A 17,928-nucleotide genomic window follows, 5' to 3' on the forward strand; every position below is an offset into this window, starting at 1 on the left:
ATTTTGCAACTACATTTGGGTTGGCTTCCTGGAGACTTAAGCAGCAGTTTTGCCGGTACATTGCTTGGTAAAGAGCTCTCTGGGTTTTAAACAACTATTTTTTAAATGAACCTTTGAAACATAGCTTTTTTTGTTAAATGTTGGTGGGAATGCAAACTAGTACAGCCACTATGGAGAACAGTGTGGAGATTCCTTAAAAAACTGGAAATAGAACTGCCTTATGATCCAGCAATCCCACTGCTAGGCATACACACTGAGGAAACCAGAAGGGAAAGATACACGTGTACCCCAATGTTCATCGCAGCACTGTTTATAATAGCCAAGACATGGAAACAACCTAGATGTCCATCAGCAGATGAATGGATAAGAAAGCTGTGGTACATATACACAATGGAGTATTACTCAGCCATTAAAAAGAATACATTTGAATCAGTTCTAATGAGGTGGATGAAACTGGAGCCTATTATACAGAGTGAAGTAAGCCAGAAGGAAAAACATAAATACAGTATACTAACGCATATATATGGAATTTAGAAAGATGGTAACAATAACCCTGTGTACGAGACAGCAAAAGAGACACTGATGTATAGAACAGTCTTATGGACTCTGTGGGAGAGGGAGAGGGTAGGAAGATTTGGGAGAATGACATTGAAACATTTAAAATATCATGTAAGAAACGAGTTGCCAGTCCAGGTTCGATGCACGATACTGGATGCTTGGGGCTAGTGCACTGGGATGACCCAGAGGGATGGTATGGGGAGGGAGGAGGGAGGAGGGTTCAGGATGGGGAACACATGTATACCTGTGGCGGATTCATTTTGATATTTGGCAAAACTAATACAATTATGTAAAGTTTAAAAATAAAATGAAATTTTAAAAAAATGAATAATAATTTCCCCCGGAAAAAAGATCTACCCACTTTAAATAAACAAAACACAAATTCTTCGAAAGAAAGAACAGAAGTGAATTCTAGAGTAAAATTGCAGATGGGAGAGGAGGTACTCCCACTGGGTTCCCTTATTTCTCATCTCTTTTAGAGAATTTTTCTCTGCTTGGCCCTTTGAAGGTTTTACCTTTGGTCTGTTTAAAGATTCTCTTTCATTACAAATGTGGAGATCAAAGTGAAAGAATTCAAGAGAATATGTAAGGGTGAGAGTTTCTCAACAGGATTACTGTTGTCATTTTGAGAGGGTAGTTTTTTGGAGTTTCTCTCATAATGCAGGTTCCACGACGCTAACTGCTGGTAGCAACCCCCAGGTATTGAGAAAAGTATAAAAGTACTTACTCCCCCTAAGTTAAATTGTTCCTTTGAGATCTACCACTAGAAAAGGAAGATGTCTAGTGGTGAAATCCTATTCTTGGGAATCCCTAAGAAGTCTGCCAGTTTTACTTTAGAATATATTTTGCAACAGTGTTAAATATATTCTAAGAAAGAACTTCCTTAAAGGGCTCACAGAGATATCTGGCAAGGTTTCATTCCTGTTTCTGCAGGTTAGAAGATATAACTTTCTCTAACTTGGTAGTCATGAAATTCACATGAAGTATTTTGACTGAAAAGTTGAAAAGTTTGCTGTGGCTCATTAATAGTATATGAGTACTCAACTTAGATCTTTTTATATAGAGAGATTATTAGTTTTTTACTGTTACTTTCCAAAATTGTGTAGATAATTATACACATACATGAAACAAACATAGCAAGATCTAAATTTGTTGTTAAGTGCCAAAATTTTTCTGTTTGTAATTATATATTAAATTTCTGAAGATAGGAAAATCATATTCTTACTTATCCTACTTTTATGAATTTCCCTCCCATACGTTTCAATAGATTTTGAAAGGTCTGAATCTCAAAATTAAGTCTGGAGAGACAGTAGCCTTGGTCGGCCCCAACGGCAGTGGGAAGAGTACAGCAGTCCAGCTTCTGCAGAGGTTATATGATCCTGATGACGGCTTTGTAAGTGCACCTAGTAAGAACATGTAGAGACCACACAACGAGATGTGGAAATGCCCACCTGTTACAGAGAACTTACAGCTATGTCAACTTTTAATTTTTAACAGTGGGGCTGGGAGAGAAGCCATATTGTTTTCTCTCTTGCATATTAATTCATTAAGCAAGTATTTACTGAGCACCTACCAAGAACCAGACATTGTTCTATATGTTGGGAATACACTGCTGAACAAAGCAAAAAAAAACCTCTCTGCCCTCATCAAGTTTACATTCTAATAAGCAGAGACAGACCATAAATAAAATCAGTAAATTATATAATATTAGAAGATAATAAATGCTGTAAAGAAAAATAACTAGTAATTTGTAATACCCAGAACTTAACAAGAATTTAAGTCTCTCAAAACATCCCAATAGAATAACATCGGTAGAAAATATGCACTCTCATTTTTTTGCATCATCCATATGATGCACTTAATTTTTTAACCTGTAAATAGCATAGAAAACAAGACTATGATAGTCACAGAAGCATAATTTGTAATGCTTCTATTCAATTTTTCAGCTGTTACTTTTAAAAGAAAATATACTCTTCTGAAACATAAATTTGACATCTTAAGTCTTTATGTGGAGTATACTGCTGCTGCTGCTAAGTCACTTCAGTCATGTTCAACTCTGTGCGACCCCATAGACGGCAGCCCACCAGGCTCCCCTGTCCCTGGGATTCTCCAGGCAAGAACACTGGAGTGGGTTGCCATTTCCTTCTCCAATGCATGAAAGTGAAAAGTGAAAGTGAAGTCGCTCAGTCATGTCCAACTCTTCGTGACCCCATGGACTGCAGCCTACCAGGCTCCTCCGTCCACGGGATTTTCCAGACAAGCGTACTGGAGTGGGGTGCCATTAGACCTACATATTCATGCTAATATTGAATAAATTATTGGCTAAGTATCCCATATATAAAGCAGTTGCATGGATTACCCATGCCCTGACAGAATACCAGTTGGTGTGAAATACCAGAGTTACAATTATCATACCTTGGCTTCTGTCATTGAAATATGTTGGGATAATGGATAATGGCATTATCTATGGAGACTACAATGTTCATTTAAGATTATTTATAGCAGGGAGTAAAATGCACTTTTATCTTTTGCAGAGGATTATGGTGTTGAAGGGAAGGAAAGAATTGCCTAGAAAACAATGCAGAAGTCACATAAGTCTTAAAATAACAAAACTGAAGTTTTTTACATGTGTCTACATAATAACATTTGTGACTCCTAGAGTATATAGCCTCATAATACCTAATTTGTGGATCATGCTAGGGCCTGTAGATCATGTTAGCCATAGTGTTAGGGCTTCCCTGGTGGCTCAGACAGTAAAGAATCTGCCTGTAATGCAAGAGACCCTGGTTCAATCCTTGGATCGGGAAGATCTCCTGGAGAAGGGAATGACTCCAGTATTCTTGCCTGGAAAATTCCATGGATAGAGGAGCCTTGCAGGTTATAGTCTATGGGGTAAAGATATTCATATAGTTTGACCAAATTTTAAGTCAATTTTTTTAGGTTTTATTAGTTCCCAACTACCAGAAAGAATCTATTGGCAATTGTACTTGCTATACATATTTTATCAAAAGATAGTCAGTCTTTGTTTCCTGAAACAACCTGCTTCTCAGCTTATGTTTTGGAGTAGTAAAAACAGTTTTAACGCAATGCCGTGAAAGGCATCACAATGATTCATTCCTTTGGATTTGTAGATCACGGTGGATGGTAATGACATTAGAACTTTAAATGTGCGACATTATCGAGAACATTTTGGAGTGGTCAGCCAAGAGCCTGTTTTGTTTGGAACCACCATTAATAACAATATTAGATATGGACAAGATGGTGTGACTAATGAAGACATTGAGAAAGCAGCAAAGGAAGCAAATGCTTATGATTTTATAATGGAATTTCCCAAGGTAAGTACACTATGTACCCTATATTCTTAGCTTAAACCTAAAGCACTGAAATATTCCAAAATAAGTTAAATAATGATAACATCTACAGAGTAAGGTAAGTGTGATTAATTCTTGCATTGTCCTAGATGAAACAACTATAAATGAGAGCATGATAACAACCCAAAGAATACATCGTTGAAGGTCAATTTTTTTAATCTGTTTTGTTCTTACTAGTTCTCAGTGCTAATGGAAAAGAAAAATAAAGGATATGTTAAAATATAACAAAGAAATATGAAACAAAATCATCAGTCCACCCTGAGAAATGTGTATCTGCAAAATGGTGATTTGCAAGTCCATCTTGTGGCTAAGAGTGGGAATGTCACAGGCAATGTTCAGATTGGTTCTGTGTTAAGGCAAAGGAAAAAATTTTGTTTTTGTAGTATATGAAACTACTATTGGATAAGAAATGTGAAATTATAGTTGGAAAGAGATACAGTAAACTATAATTTGGGATATTAGGACATATGAGATCCTAATGGATATTTAAAATTGACCGAGAGCTATAAAAACATTTATATTTCTTAAAGTATTTGTTCATTAGTAGCATTTCATTTTCATTTTTTCGTTTAATTTTCAATTTCACCCCAGTATCACCTGAAATTATTATGGGGAGCACCTTGTGGAATAAGAAAGGATGATATGTGAAATTAAAACACAAATAAAATTCTAACATCCCAGAAGGCAATAACAAAAAAGTTATTTTAATGAATATATTTTACAAACCACATTCCATAGATCATAATAATTTTGTTCTTTTGTTTTTTTCATAAAATTTTTGTTATGCTATTTATTACCTCCTTTCCCCATTATTTAGGGTCATACTTAGGACAGAAAAGTTATTCTTTGAGGTCATTCTTTGCCTTGTGGTTTGGGAAAACACAAACTTCCTTTCTTTGACCTTCATTCAACGCTTTCACTGACTTCTTTTCTTCAAAAAAAAAAAAAAAAAAAAGATCTTCAGTTTTCCCCTTGGAATTAAGGAGTTTTCTGGTGCCTCTTAAGTCATTTTTTGAACTATGGTGTTGGAAAAGACTCTTGAGAGTCCCTTGGACTGCAAGGAGATCCAACCAGTCAATCCTAAAGGAACTGAGTCCTGAATATTCATTGGAAGGACTGATACTGAAGCTGAAACTTCATTGGAAAATACCCTGATGCTAGGAAAGATTGAAAGTGGGAGGAGCAGGGAATGACAGAGGATGAGATGGTTGATTGGCATCACCTAATTGATGGACATGAGTTTGAGTAAGCTCTGGGAGTTGGTGATGGACAAGGAAGACTGGCGTGCTGCAGTTCATGGGGTTGCAAAGAGTCAGACACAACTGAGAGACAAAACTGAACTGAACTGAAGTCATTCCCTGTAAGTTATGACTTATTTTTACTAAAAGACCAATATTTACACAAAGGTGTTTCTTGATATAAATCTAATAGTAAATTCTAAAGATATAATCCAAAGAACAAATTAAAATTGCTGGTTTATTATGATAGAAGCTAAATTCCACAGCCATGATGGTTAAACTGGGACATAAGAATAAACATAATAATAAATAAAAGTTACAGAAGTGGTTTCATATAGGTGAAAATTTAGGGAAAGCTATACTCAAAAATAAATACCATTTCTGGGTTTTCTATCTTGTTCCATTGGTCTATATTTCTCTTTTGTGCTAGGACCATACTGTCTTGATGACTGTAGCTTTATAGTATAATCTGAAATCAGGAAAGTTGACTCCTCCAGCTCCATTCTTCTTTCTCAAGACTGCTTTGGCTATTTGGGGTCTTTTGTGTTTCCATATGAATTATGAAATTTTTTGTTCGAGTTCTGTGAAAAATGCCATTGGTAATTTGATAGGGATCACATTGAATCTGTAGATTGCATTTGGTAGTGTAGTCATTTTCACAATATTGATTCTTCCTAGCCAGGAACATGGAATATCTCTCCATCTGTTTATGTCGTCTTTGATTTGTTTCATCAGTGACTTATAATTTTCTGGGTACAGTTGTTTTGTCTCCTTAGGGAAGTTTATTCCTAGATATTTAATTCTTTTTGTTGCAATGGTGAATGGGATTGATTCCTTAATTGCTCTTTCTGATTTTTCATTGTTAGTATATAGAAATGCAAGTGATTTCTGTGTATTGATGTTGTATCCTGCAACTTTGCTAAATTTACTGATTAACTCTAGTAATTTTCTGATACTGTCTTTAGGGAATCATGTCATCTGCAAACAGTGAGACCTTTACTTCTTTTCCAATCTGGATTCCATTTACTTCTTTTTCTTCTCTGATTGCTGAAGCTAGGATTTCCAGAACTATGTTGAATAATAGTGGCAAAACTGGACACCCTTGTCTTGTTCCTGATCTTAGGGGAATGCTTTCAGTTTTTCACCATTGAGACTGGACAGCTACATGTAAAAGAATGAAATTAGAACACTTCCTAACACCAAACACAAAGATAAACTTAAAATGGATTAAAGACCTAAATGTAAGTCCATAAACTATAAAACTCTTAAAGGAAAACATAAGCAGAACACTCGATGGCATAAAATCAAAGCAAGATCCTCTATAACCCACCTCCTAGAGTAATGGAAATAAAAACCAAAGTAAACAAGTGGGGCCTGATTAAACTTAAAAGCTTTTGCACAGCAAAGGAAACTATAAGCAAGGTGAAAAGACAACCCTCAGAATGGAAGAAAATAATAGCAAATGAAACAACTGACAAAGGATTAATTTCCAAAATATACAAGCAACTCATACAACTCAATGCCAGAAAAACAAACAACCCAATCAAAAAGTAGAAAAAGACCTAAGCAGACATTTCTCCAAAGAAGACATACAGATGGCTAACAAACACATGAAAAGATGGTCAACATCGCTCATTATTAGAAATGCAAATCAAAAACACAATGAGACATCACCTCACACCAGTCAGAATGGCCATCATCAAAAAGTCTACAAACAAAAAATGCTGGAGAAGATGTGGAGAAAAGGGAATGCTCTTGCACTTTTGGTGGGAATGTAAATTGATACAGCCACTATGGAAGACATTATGGAGATTCCTCAAAAAACTAGGAATAAAACCACCATATGACCCAGCAATCCCACTCCTAGGTGTATACCCTGAGGAAACCAAAATTGAAAAAGACACATGTATCCCATTGTTCATTGCAGCACTATTTACAATAGCTAGAACATGGAAGCCACCTAGATGTCTATGAACAGATGAATGGATAAAGAAGTTGTGGTCCATATATACAATGGAATATTCAGTTCACTTCAGTCGCTCAGTCATGTCCAACTCTCTGCGACCCCATGAATTGCAGCACGCCAGGCCTCCCTGTCCAAAACCAACTCCGGGAGTTCACTCAAACTCACGTCCATCGAGTCGGTGATGCCATCCAGCCATCTCATCCTCTGTCATCCCCTTCTCCTCCTGCCCCCAATCCCTCCCAGCATCAGGGTCTTTTCCAATGAGTCAACTCTTCACATGAGGTGGCCAAAGTATTGGAGTTTCAGCTTCAGCATCATTCCTTCCAAAGAACACCCAGGACTGATCTCCTTTAGAATGGACTCCTTTAGTTGGATCTCCTTGCAGTCCGAAGGACTCTCAACAGTCTTCTCCAACACCACAGTTCAAAAGCATCAATTCTTCAGTGCTCAGCTTTCTTAACAGTCCAACTCTCACATCCATACATGACTACTGGAAAAACCATAGCCTTGACTAGATGGACCTTTGTTGGCAAAGTAATGTCTCTGCTTTTGAATATGCCATCTAGGTTGGTCATAACTTTCCTTCCAAGAAATAAGTGTCTTTTAATTTCCTGGCTGCAATCACCATCTGCAGTGATTGGAATATTACTCAGCCACAAAGAGCAATGCATTTGAGTCAGTTCTGATGAGGTGGATGAACCTAGAACCTATTATTCAGAATGAAGTGAGTCAGAAAGAGAAAGATAAATACCATATTCCAACACATATATACAGAATCTAAAAAAATGGTATTGAAGAATTTATTTACAGGGCAGCAATGGAGAAACAGACATAGAGAATAGACTTATGGACATGGGGAGAGGGGAGAAGAGGGTGAGATATAAGGAAAGAGTAACATGGAAACTTACATTACCATATGCAAAATAGATAGCCAATGGGAATTTGTTATATGGCTCAGGAAACTCAAACAGGGGCTCTGTATCAACCTAGAGGGGGTGGGATGGGGAGGGACATGGGAGGGAGGTTCAAAAGGGAGGGGATATATGTATACCTATGGCTGATTCATGCTGAAGTTTGACAGAAAGCAACAAAACTCTGTAAAGCAATTATCCTTCAATAAAAAAATAAATTAAAAAGAAAAATAAATAAATAAATACCATTAATCCTTCTATGATGTGCTTAGTCACTCAGTCATGCCCAACTCTTTGCAACCCATGGAGTGTAAGCCCACCAGGCTCCTCTGTCCATGGGGATTCTCCAGGCAATAATACTGGAATGGGTTGCTATGCCCTCCTCCAGGGGATCTTCCCAACCCAGGGATTAAGCCCAGGTCTCCTGCATTACAGGCAGATTCTTTACCATCTGAGCCACCAGGGAAGCCAACTATGATACACACATATTTTTTAATTAATATGTTAGAATTAACTGATACTTGCTAGCTTTTCCCCATGAACAGCTATAAAACGGACTAGAATATATGAGGCATAGGACAATTGTTTCCAAGCATTAGATAAGCGGTAGCACAAAACTATGATTCCTGAGAGAAAGGAAACTTTTGAAGAAAGTCCATGAATGTCCAGCATGCTTCCTGGGAACAAATTATGACCCCATCACATCTCTGTAAAATGGAATTTAAAGAGAACATGTCAGTCCCACTGAGGATAGAATTTCAGGGCAGCTTAAGAAATTGAAGAGCCAAAATAAAAGAGCTGTGGACATGAGGTGGGGGAGGGGAGCAGATGACCATGTAAGCATCCTTTAGGAATCCTTCTCGGATATAAGATTACCCCTGGCTTACAGGAGAGCAGCTGCTACAAAGCTATAGTAGAGCAGAGATACTCAAAGTCAGGCAGTGTGGTGGAGCTGTTGAAAACACAACCCAGCCAGAGTAGAGAGGTCAGTCACATTAACACCTCTTTATACCTCAGGCATATAGCTGAGACACCAAAAAAAAAAAAAAAATCACACCTTAGAAGTAAAGACCACACCTTAGAATAAGGCTGACTCTAAATAATCTGCTCTAACAAATCCTAAAACCAAGTGATGACAAGACCCTAAAGGAGACAGAACTTGGATATTAGGTCCTGACAAGTTTTGAGGCTTTCTTTAAATGAGGAAGCTCCAGGTGATGGTGAAGGACAGGGAAGCCCGGCGCGCTGCAGTCCATGGGGTCGCAAAGAGTGAGTGACTGAACAACAACAGATTCACCACAACAAAGCATAAAACCAGGATGATCAGTTAATATTTGAATTGCCTAGGAGAGTTAAAGGGCTTCCCGGGTAGTGCTAGTGGTAAAGAACCCACCTACCAGTGCAGGAGACGTAAGAGACGCAAGCTCGATCCCTGGGTTGAGAAGATCTCCTGGAAGAGGGCATGGCAACCCACTCCAGTATTCTTGCCTGAAGAATCACAAAGACAGAGGATCCTGGTGGGCTACAGTCCATATGGTTGCAAAGAGTTGCACATGACTGAGGCAACTTAGCAAACACACATGCATATGAGAGTAAAATCAACATTTTCCTCAGAAGAAAACAGAACTGAGTCTCTTCAGCATATTATGCATAGATTTCAATATATATTCTACAATATCTAAATGTGCCAAGAAACAGGGAACTATGATCCATAGGCAAATAAAAAAAAAAAAACACCCATAATCTCAATATTTATTCACTTAAGCAAAATTTCAAGGGACTTCTGTGTCAGTCCAGTGGTTAAGACTTCCCCTTCCAGTGCAGGGGGTGCAAGTTCGATCCCTGGTCAGGAAGCTAAGATCCCACATGCCTCAGGGCCAAAAAACCAAAAACATTAATAAAAGAAGAAGAAAGAGCAATATTATAACAAATTCAATAAAGACTTTAAAAATGGTTCACATCAAAAAAATCTTTAGGGCTTCCCTGGTGGCTCCGTTGTAAAGAATCCACCTGCCAATGCAGGAGACCTGGGTTTAATCCCTGGTCTGTGAGGATCCCACATGACTTGAAGCAACTAAACCCATGCACCACAACTATTGAGTCTGTGCTATAGAACTACTGAGCCCTCCCGCCGGAAATACTGAAGCCCATGTGCCCTAAAGCCCATGCTCAGCAACAAGAGAAGCCACTGCTATGAAAAGCCTGCACACTGCAACTAAAGAAAAGCCCACACAGCAATGAAGACCCAGCACGGCCAAATAAATAAATAACACTTTTTTTAAATCTTTTTAAGTCTTTTTAAAAAGTTTCAAAAAAAATTTCAAAATGCATGAAGCAAAAACAATACATCTGAAAGGAAAAACAGGCAAATCCACAATTTTAGCTGAAGGCTTTAATACTTGATAGAACAAGTAGGCAAAAGATCTAAGGTTATAGACAACCTCAACAATACTATCTTCCAACTAGATATAACTGATATTTATAGACAGTTTCACCCAATAACAGCATAAAACATTTTTCTTAAGTGCATGTGGAATGTTCACTTAGATAATATTCTCGACATTGAAAGAAAAAATGTTTATAATTTCAAAGGAAACATACAAAGTATGTCCTTGGGCCATAATAGAATTAAAATGTAGACATCAACAACAGAAATATACCTGGAAAATCCAAAAATATTTGCAAATTAAAGTACCTACTTCTAAATAATATATGGTGCAAATAGGAAGTTTCAAGAAAAATTAAAAACTTTTGAAGTAAAAATGAAAATAAAAGGTATCTGTATTTGTGGAATACACTTGATCTTTCAACAACATGGGTTTGAATTGTACGTATTCACTTATACAGGAATTTTTTCCAAAAAATACATACTGTAGCACTACATGACTCCCAGCTGGTGGAATTCAAGGATGTGGACACAGAGGACGGATTGTAAAGTTATACTTGGATTTTTGACTGGATGGGGGTTGGTGTTCCTAGCACCTATGTTGTTCAAGGATCAACTGCTTTAAGAGAAAGTTACAGTATCAAGTGCTTACTTGAGAAAAGAAAAAGATCTAAAATCCATTAACTGAGTTTGCATCTTGAGAACTAGAGTCAGAAGAGCAAATCAAATGCAAAGCAAGTAGAAGAGAAATAATATAGACTAGAGCAGAAAACAGTGAACTTAAAAACAGAAAACATTAGAAACAGTCACTGTGAAACTAAAAGCTGATTCCTTAAAAAGATCAGTAAAATCAGTAAAACTATAGCAAACCTGATGAAGAAACAAAAAAGAGAAGAGAAATTATGAATATTAGGGATCAAAGAAGGTACATCATTGTTAATCCCAAAGACATTAAAAGGTTGATATAGGAATACTACAAATAAAGATATGCCTATAATATTGACAACAGAGAAGAGGTTCTATTCCCTGAAAGACACAAACCACAAAAACTCACTCAAAAAGAAGTGGATAGGTAACCTTAATAAGACGTATAACTACAAAAAAAATAAACTGGTTCTCAGAATAGTAGCAACAACTACAAATGAAATTAAAAGTGGCATTCACAATAGCATTAAAAATATAAAATAGAATAAATATAATGAAAGATCTGTAAATCTTCTATGTGAAAACTATAGAATGCTGCTTAGAGAAATTAAAGAATACCTAAATATAATAAATAAGATGTATCTTATTCATTGATTTAGAGGTTGAATATTTTTAAAGATATGCATTCTCCCCAAACCAATCTATAAATTTAATGCTATCTCAATCAAAATCTCAGCTGTCTTTTTCATGTGCAGAAGTCAACAAGCTGATTAAAAAATTTATTTAGAAATCTAAAGAACCAATAATAGTCAAAACAATTGTGGAAAAAGAACAACAGAACTGGAAGACCTACAATAGTTAATTTTAAGACAGCAATTAAGACAGTGATAATTACCTAACAGCGAGTTTCCCAGGTGGCTGATGGAAATGCAAGACGCATAGGAGATGCGGGTTCGAACTCTGGGTTGGAAAGACCCCTGGAGTAGAAAATGACAACCCACTCCAGTATTCTTGCCTGGAAATTTCCAAGGACAGAAGAGCCTGGCAGGGTACAGTTCATGGGGTCGCCAAGGGTAAGACACAACTGAGCATACACAGGCATTGACATAGCAATGGACGTGTAAGTCAGTGGAACACAACAGAGTCTACAAATAGACCCACATATATCTAGTGAATTGACTTTTGACAAAGCCAATGTAATTCAGGGGGAGAGAAGAAAGTCTTTTCAACAAATGGTGCTGGAAAAATTGGATATCCATGTGTTAAAAAGAAAGAAACGTGGCCCTTACCTCATACTTTATACACATAATTTACCATGAATCCCAGACCAAATGAAACTTAAGCCATCAAACTTCAAAAATAAGTGCACACTCTGTGATTCTATTTATGTGAAATTGTAGAACTAGCAAAATTAATTTGTAGTGATAAATATCAAATCAGTGGTACCTGAGGCAAGGTGTGGGTTTTGACTGGAAAGGGTCATTTGGAACCTTTCTAGGATGAAGGAAATTTTCTGTTTTTATTTGGGTGGTAATAACATGGATACATGCATTTTTCAAAACTCATACAACTATTCTTTTAAAACAGGTGCATTTTATCATGAAAAATTATTCATCAATAAGGTGTGTGTGTGTGTATATATATACTTTTTTTTTTACTGTGGGGCTTCCCAGATGGTGCTAGTGGTAAAGAACCTCCCTGCCAATGCAGGTTATCCCTAGGTCAGGAAGATCCCCTGGAGAAGGACATTACAACCCACTCCAGTATTCTTGCCTGGAGAATCCCATGTACAGAGAAGCCTGGCAGGCTATTGCCCATAGGGTCGCAAAAAGTCAGACATGAATGAAGCGACTTAGCATGCACATTTTTAAAGTAAAGGTCAAACTCTAGAAGTTAAAAGTTTAGAAATAGTATTTGAAAGTAAGTCCTTGAAGAAATGAAGTTTGTATCAGGGAGTTAGCACAATAGAGTATTACTAATTATGCTTCATTAGTTCTAGAAATTACCTCCAACTTCAAATATCTAACAGTATATACTTTCTTAAAGATATATGTATCAAAAAAGAGTAAAAGAAGGCCCAAAAAGTCTCCCAAGATTGAAAAAACGTTTTGAGGAAGAAGTTTGTTTTTGCAGTAATCTTTTTCATACTATTTTTCAGAATATAAAGGAAATTATGGGTAATACATTAAATTACTAATAAATAATTTAAATAATAAATTATTTGTACTACAGTGCACTACAGTGCATTATAAAAGTGTCTTTAAAACTTTGAAAATTGGTTAAAATTAATGTTAATCTTCCTTAAAATCCTAGATTATGCTAAATCATAGATCAAATACTATCCAGGCTGTAGCAGTGATTAATCTGGCATTAAAACACAACGATTTGGGGGAGAATGAATTCACACATGTATATGACTGAGTCCCTTTGCTTTTTGCCTGAAACTGTTAACAACATTGTTAATCAGCTATACCCCAATACAAAATAAAAAGTTCAATAAATAAATAAATGAGAAAAAAAATCCACAACTGTGACTGCCATTTCCTGTTCTAATCATCTGACCATGCTGCCTTCTGTTTCTGTTTTCTTTCCTAATTTTCATTAGAAATTTAATACCTTGGTAGGGGAAAAAGGAATTCAAATGAGTGGAGGACAGAAACAGAGAATTGCAATTGCTCGAGCTTTAGTTCGAAACCCGAAGATTCTGATCTTAGATGAGGCTACGTCTGCCTTAGATACAGAAAGCGAATCAGCAGTTCAAGCTGCACTGGTGAAGGTAAGTAAGCAGACTCATTATTTTAATATTCTTGGTTCAGCATAATTTTTAAATAGAAGGAAGTATGGCTCCATAGTGGATTATTTATTTATTTCAGAGCCCTCCTTCAGTTATGAATGCAGAGTGTTCATCCTTGTAAAAACTTCTATAATGTTTATAGGAAGTGAATTGGAGAAGAAAAGAAGATGCTATGCTTGGTGTTAACAATATATATGAGGCTCATAACCAAGCAATCATCCCATATATACAGGTCTACATCCCATTCCAACAGGTCTGCACTTTCCACCTCCCCAAGGTAGCTCCATACCCCTACCACAATTATAATCACATCCACCCTTTGTCTCTTCCACATACAGCTATGGGGTTCTCTTCTCTGACCACTTTTTCCTCTCTAGGGTAATCCCAGAGTACTCATTTTAATTTCACTTCAAGTGGAGAAACATACCGTGTGGTTTGCCTTGACCTTGAACCATCCTCCTTCAACAGCCCTAAGGCCCTCATGCTGCCTTCCTACTCACTGTGTGGATGCGTGCTAAGTCGCTTCAGTCACGTCCGACTCTTTGAAACCCTATGGACTATAGCCTGCCAGATTCCTCTGTCCGTGGGATTCTCCAGGCAAGAATACTGGAGTGAGTTGTCATGCCCTCCTCCAGGGGACCTTCCCAACCCAGGGATTGAACCCACATCTCCCGCAGCTCATGCATTGCTGGTGGATTCTTTACTGCTGAGTCAACAGGGAAGCACCCTACTCACTACAAGCTGCTGAATATGCTTCGTGGCCACAGTGCAGAATTGGCCTTACACCAAAATGCACTGCATCTGGGAAGGTAGTTAGTGGTGGTAATGTGAAAAACCATAGAATACTTTTTCCAATAACCAAACCCTCTTTGATATCATGGCTTTCAAACCCTTTAGAAGGCTTAATAGCACTTTTTACTTTGTGCTTCTCTAAAAATTGGTTGTGTTTTTCTACGAAAATCACAGACTTTTTCTTTTTAAATACTGATTTAGCATGACTAGAAATAGATACTGGCAACCAGAGTCCCAACTGATTATTGAAAAATCTATTACTTACTATTCAGTTCAGTTCAGTCGCTCAGTCATGTCCGAATCTTTGTAACCCCATAAATTGCAGCACGCCAGGCCTCCCTGTCCATCACCAACTCCCGGAGTTCACTCAGACTCATGTCCATTGAGTCGCTGATGCCATCCAACCATTTCATGCTCTGTCATCCCCTTCTCCTCCTGCCCCCAATCCCTCCAAGCATCAGAGTCTTTTCCAATGAGTCAACTCTTCCCATGAGGTGGCCAAAGTACTGGAGTTTCAATTTTAGCATCATTCCTTCCAAAGAAATCCCAGGGCTGATCTCCTTTAGGATGGACTGGTTGGATCTCCATGCAGTTGCAGGGACTCTCAAGAGTCTTCTCCAACACCACAGTTCAAAAGCATCAATTCGTTTGTACTCAGCTTTCTTCACAGTCCAACTCTCACATCCATACATGACCACTGGAAAAACCATAGCCTTGACTAGACGAACCTTTGTTGGCAAAGTAATGTCTCTGCTTTTGAATATGCCATCTAGGTTGGTCATAACTTTCCTTCCAATGAGTAAGTGTCTTTTAATTTCATGGCTGCAGTCACCATCTGCAGTGATTTTGGAGCCCCCAAAAATAAAGTCTGACACTGTTTCCACTGTTTCCCCATCTATTTCCCATGAAGTGATGGGACCAGATGCCATGATCTTCGTTTTCTGAATGTTGAGCTTCAAGCCAACTTTTTCACTCTCCTCTTTCACTTTCATCAAGAGGCTTTTTAGTTCCTCTTTACTTTCTGCCATAAGGGTGGTGTCATCTCCGTATCTGAGGTTATTGATATTGCTCCTGGCAACCTTGATTCCAGCTTGTGCTTCTTCCAGCCCAGCGTTTCTCATGATGTACTCTGCACATAAGTTAAATAAGCAGGGTGACAATATACAGCCTTGATGTACTCCTTTTTCTATTTGGAACCAGTCTGTTGTTCCATGTCCAGTTCTAACTGTTGCTTCCTGACCTGCATATAGGTTTCTCAAGAGGCAGGTCAGGTGGTCTGGTATTCCCATATCTTTCAGAATTTTCCAGTTCATTGTGATCCACACAGTCAAAGGCTTTGGCATAGTCAATAAAGCAGAAATAGATGTTTTTCTGGAACTCTCTTGTTTTTTCGATGATCCAGTGGATGTTGGCAATTTGGTCTCTGGTTCCTCTGCCTTTTCTAAAACCAGCTTGAACATCTGGAAGTTCACAGTTCACGTACTGCTGAAGCCTGGCTTGGAGAATTTTGAGCATCACTTTACTAGCGTGTGAGATGAGTGCAATTGTGCAGTAGTTTGAGCTTTCTTTGGCCTTGCCTTTGGGATTGGAATGAAAACTGACCTTTTCCACTCCTGTGGCCACTGCTGAGTTTTCCAGATTTGCTGGCATATTGAGGGCAGCACTTTCACAGCATCATCTTCCAGGATTTGAAATAGCTCAACTGGAATTCCATCAGCTCCACTAGCTTTGTTCATAGTGATGCTTCCTAAGGCCCACTTGACTTCACATTCCAGGATGTGTGGCTCTAGGTGAGTGATCACACCATCGTGATTATCTTGGTCGTGAAGATCTTTTTTGTACAGTTCTTCTGTGTATTACTTACTATTATCAACTTGCAAATCAGAGTTTTACAGATTTATAAAATTTTACCTTGTTTCCATCTCACATGATAAGAGTACCACAAGTTTCTCATATTTCTTTTCATAAAATAAATAATATGGAAATCCATGTTCATTGTAGACGCTTTGCCAATTTGGTTCATTTTGGTGAAGAAATGATAATTTCCTCAAAAGCTTGACTCATACTCTATTCATTTCTTAACACTTAATAACTAAGACAGGGCTCTATTTATAGAATACACTCAAATTGTGTATACTAATGGTGATGTTTAGTTACTTAAGGCTGGAATGTACTCAAAAATGATTAGATTTAACTGTCTCAAATTACACAATTTTTTAGTTTTATTGAAATATAATCAACATACATATATAAGATTTTTTTTAATATTATACTAGGCTCTGAAGTTGTTTACAGGTTAAACATTGTGCCCATTGTCTTTTCATTCAATATGTTAATCACTTCAGGCAATCAAAACTTGTTCAGACTTTTAAAAATACAGTAAGCCCCCTACATATGAATAGGTTCCATTCTGAGAGTGCATTTTTAAGTCCAATTTGTTTGTAAATCCAACGAAGATAGGCTGGGTACTCAACTAATACAATTGGCTATATAGTGCTGTACTGTAATAGGTGTATAATACTTTTCACAGAACAATCCATTAAAAACAAACAAACCCAAAAAATAAAAGTTTTAATCTTACAATACAGTATCTTGAAAAGTATGGTACAGTCCCAGCTATATCACCTCTGCTTTTACACTTGCTTCCAGACATCATTGGCTTGAAGTAAAGATACTGCACTCTGTATAGCATTGTACAGTAAAGTACACCAGAGCACAACCACTTGCAGAGAATGCACACAAGTGATGGCGTGTACCAGACACGGGAACTAATTTAAGTGGTTAGACACGAGAAACATCTTTGAAAGTTCACAACTTGCAGGGGGAACTTACTGTAGAGAGTTGCTTAGTCATGATAAACTAATCAATATTTTTTTCTACTGCCTGAAAATATGAATATATGAAACCTATATCATAAGTGAAAATATAAAAATACAAAATGCTTGTAAATGATTATTCCAAGTATATATTTTTAAAATTCAGTTACTGTTATTGTTTTTCAGTTTTTAAAGGGTGTAATTAAATCAGTGTTATAGAGATGTATAGGTGTGAAACTACTTTAAGTAGACTTTGCTGATCTTTTGTGAGGTGAGGGTAAATGGTTACTATGGGGTGACAAGTGGTGCAGCTTGTTAAATATATATGCCTCAGTATTTAATTGATGTGTGGTGGAGAGGAGAGTTGGGGCTTCCCCATTGGCTCAGTGGTAAAGAATCTGCCTGTGATGCGGAAGATGCAGGAGACCTAGGTTCAATCCCTGGGTTGGGA

The 17,928-nt window shown here is 37.4% G+C and overlaps 1 protein-coding gene across 1 annotated transcript in view; it reads left to right on the forward strand.

The window, feature by feature from the left end:
• Nucleotides 1-17,928, forward strand: part of ABCB5 (ATP binding cassette subfamily B member 5) — a 120,652-nt gene that overhangs the window by 26,416 nt on the left and 76,308 nt on the right. The window contains exons 12-14 of the mRNA XM_024991009.1: nt 1,826-1,951; nt 3,690-3,893; nt 13,681-13,851. Coding sequence (XP_024846777.1) covers nt 1,826-1,951; nt 3,690-3,893; nt 13,681-13,851 — 501 coding nt within the window. The remainder of the gene's footprint in view (nt 1-1,825; nt 1,952-3,689; nt 3,894-13,680; nt 13,852-17,928) is intronic.

Source organism: Bos taurus, chromosome 4 (genome assembly GCF_002263795.3).
Source record: "Bos taurus isolate L1 Dominette 01449 registration number 42190680 breed Hereford chromosome 4, ARS-UCD2.0, whole genome shotgun sequence".
Lineage (NCBI taxonomy): Eukaryota > Metazoa > Chordata > Mammalia > Artiodactyla > Bovidae > Bos > Bos taurus.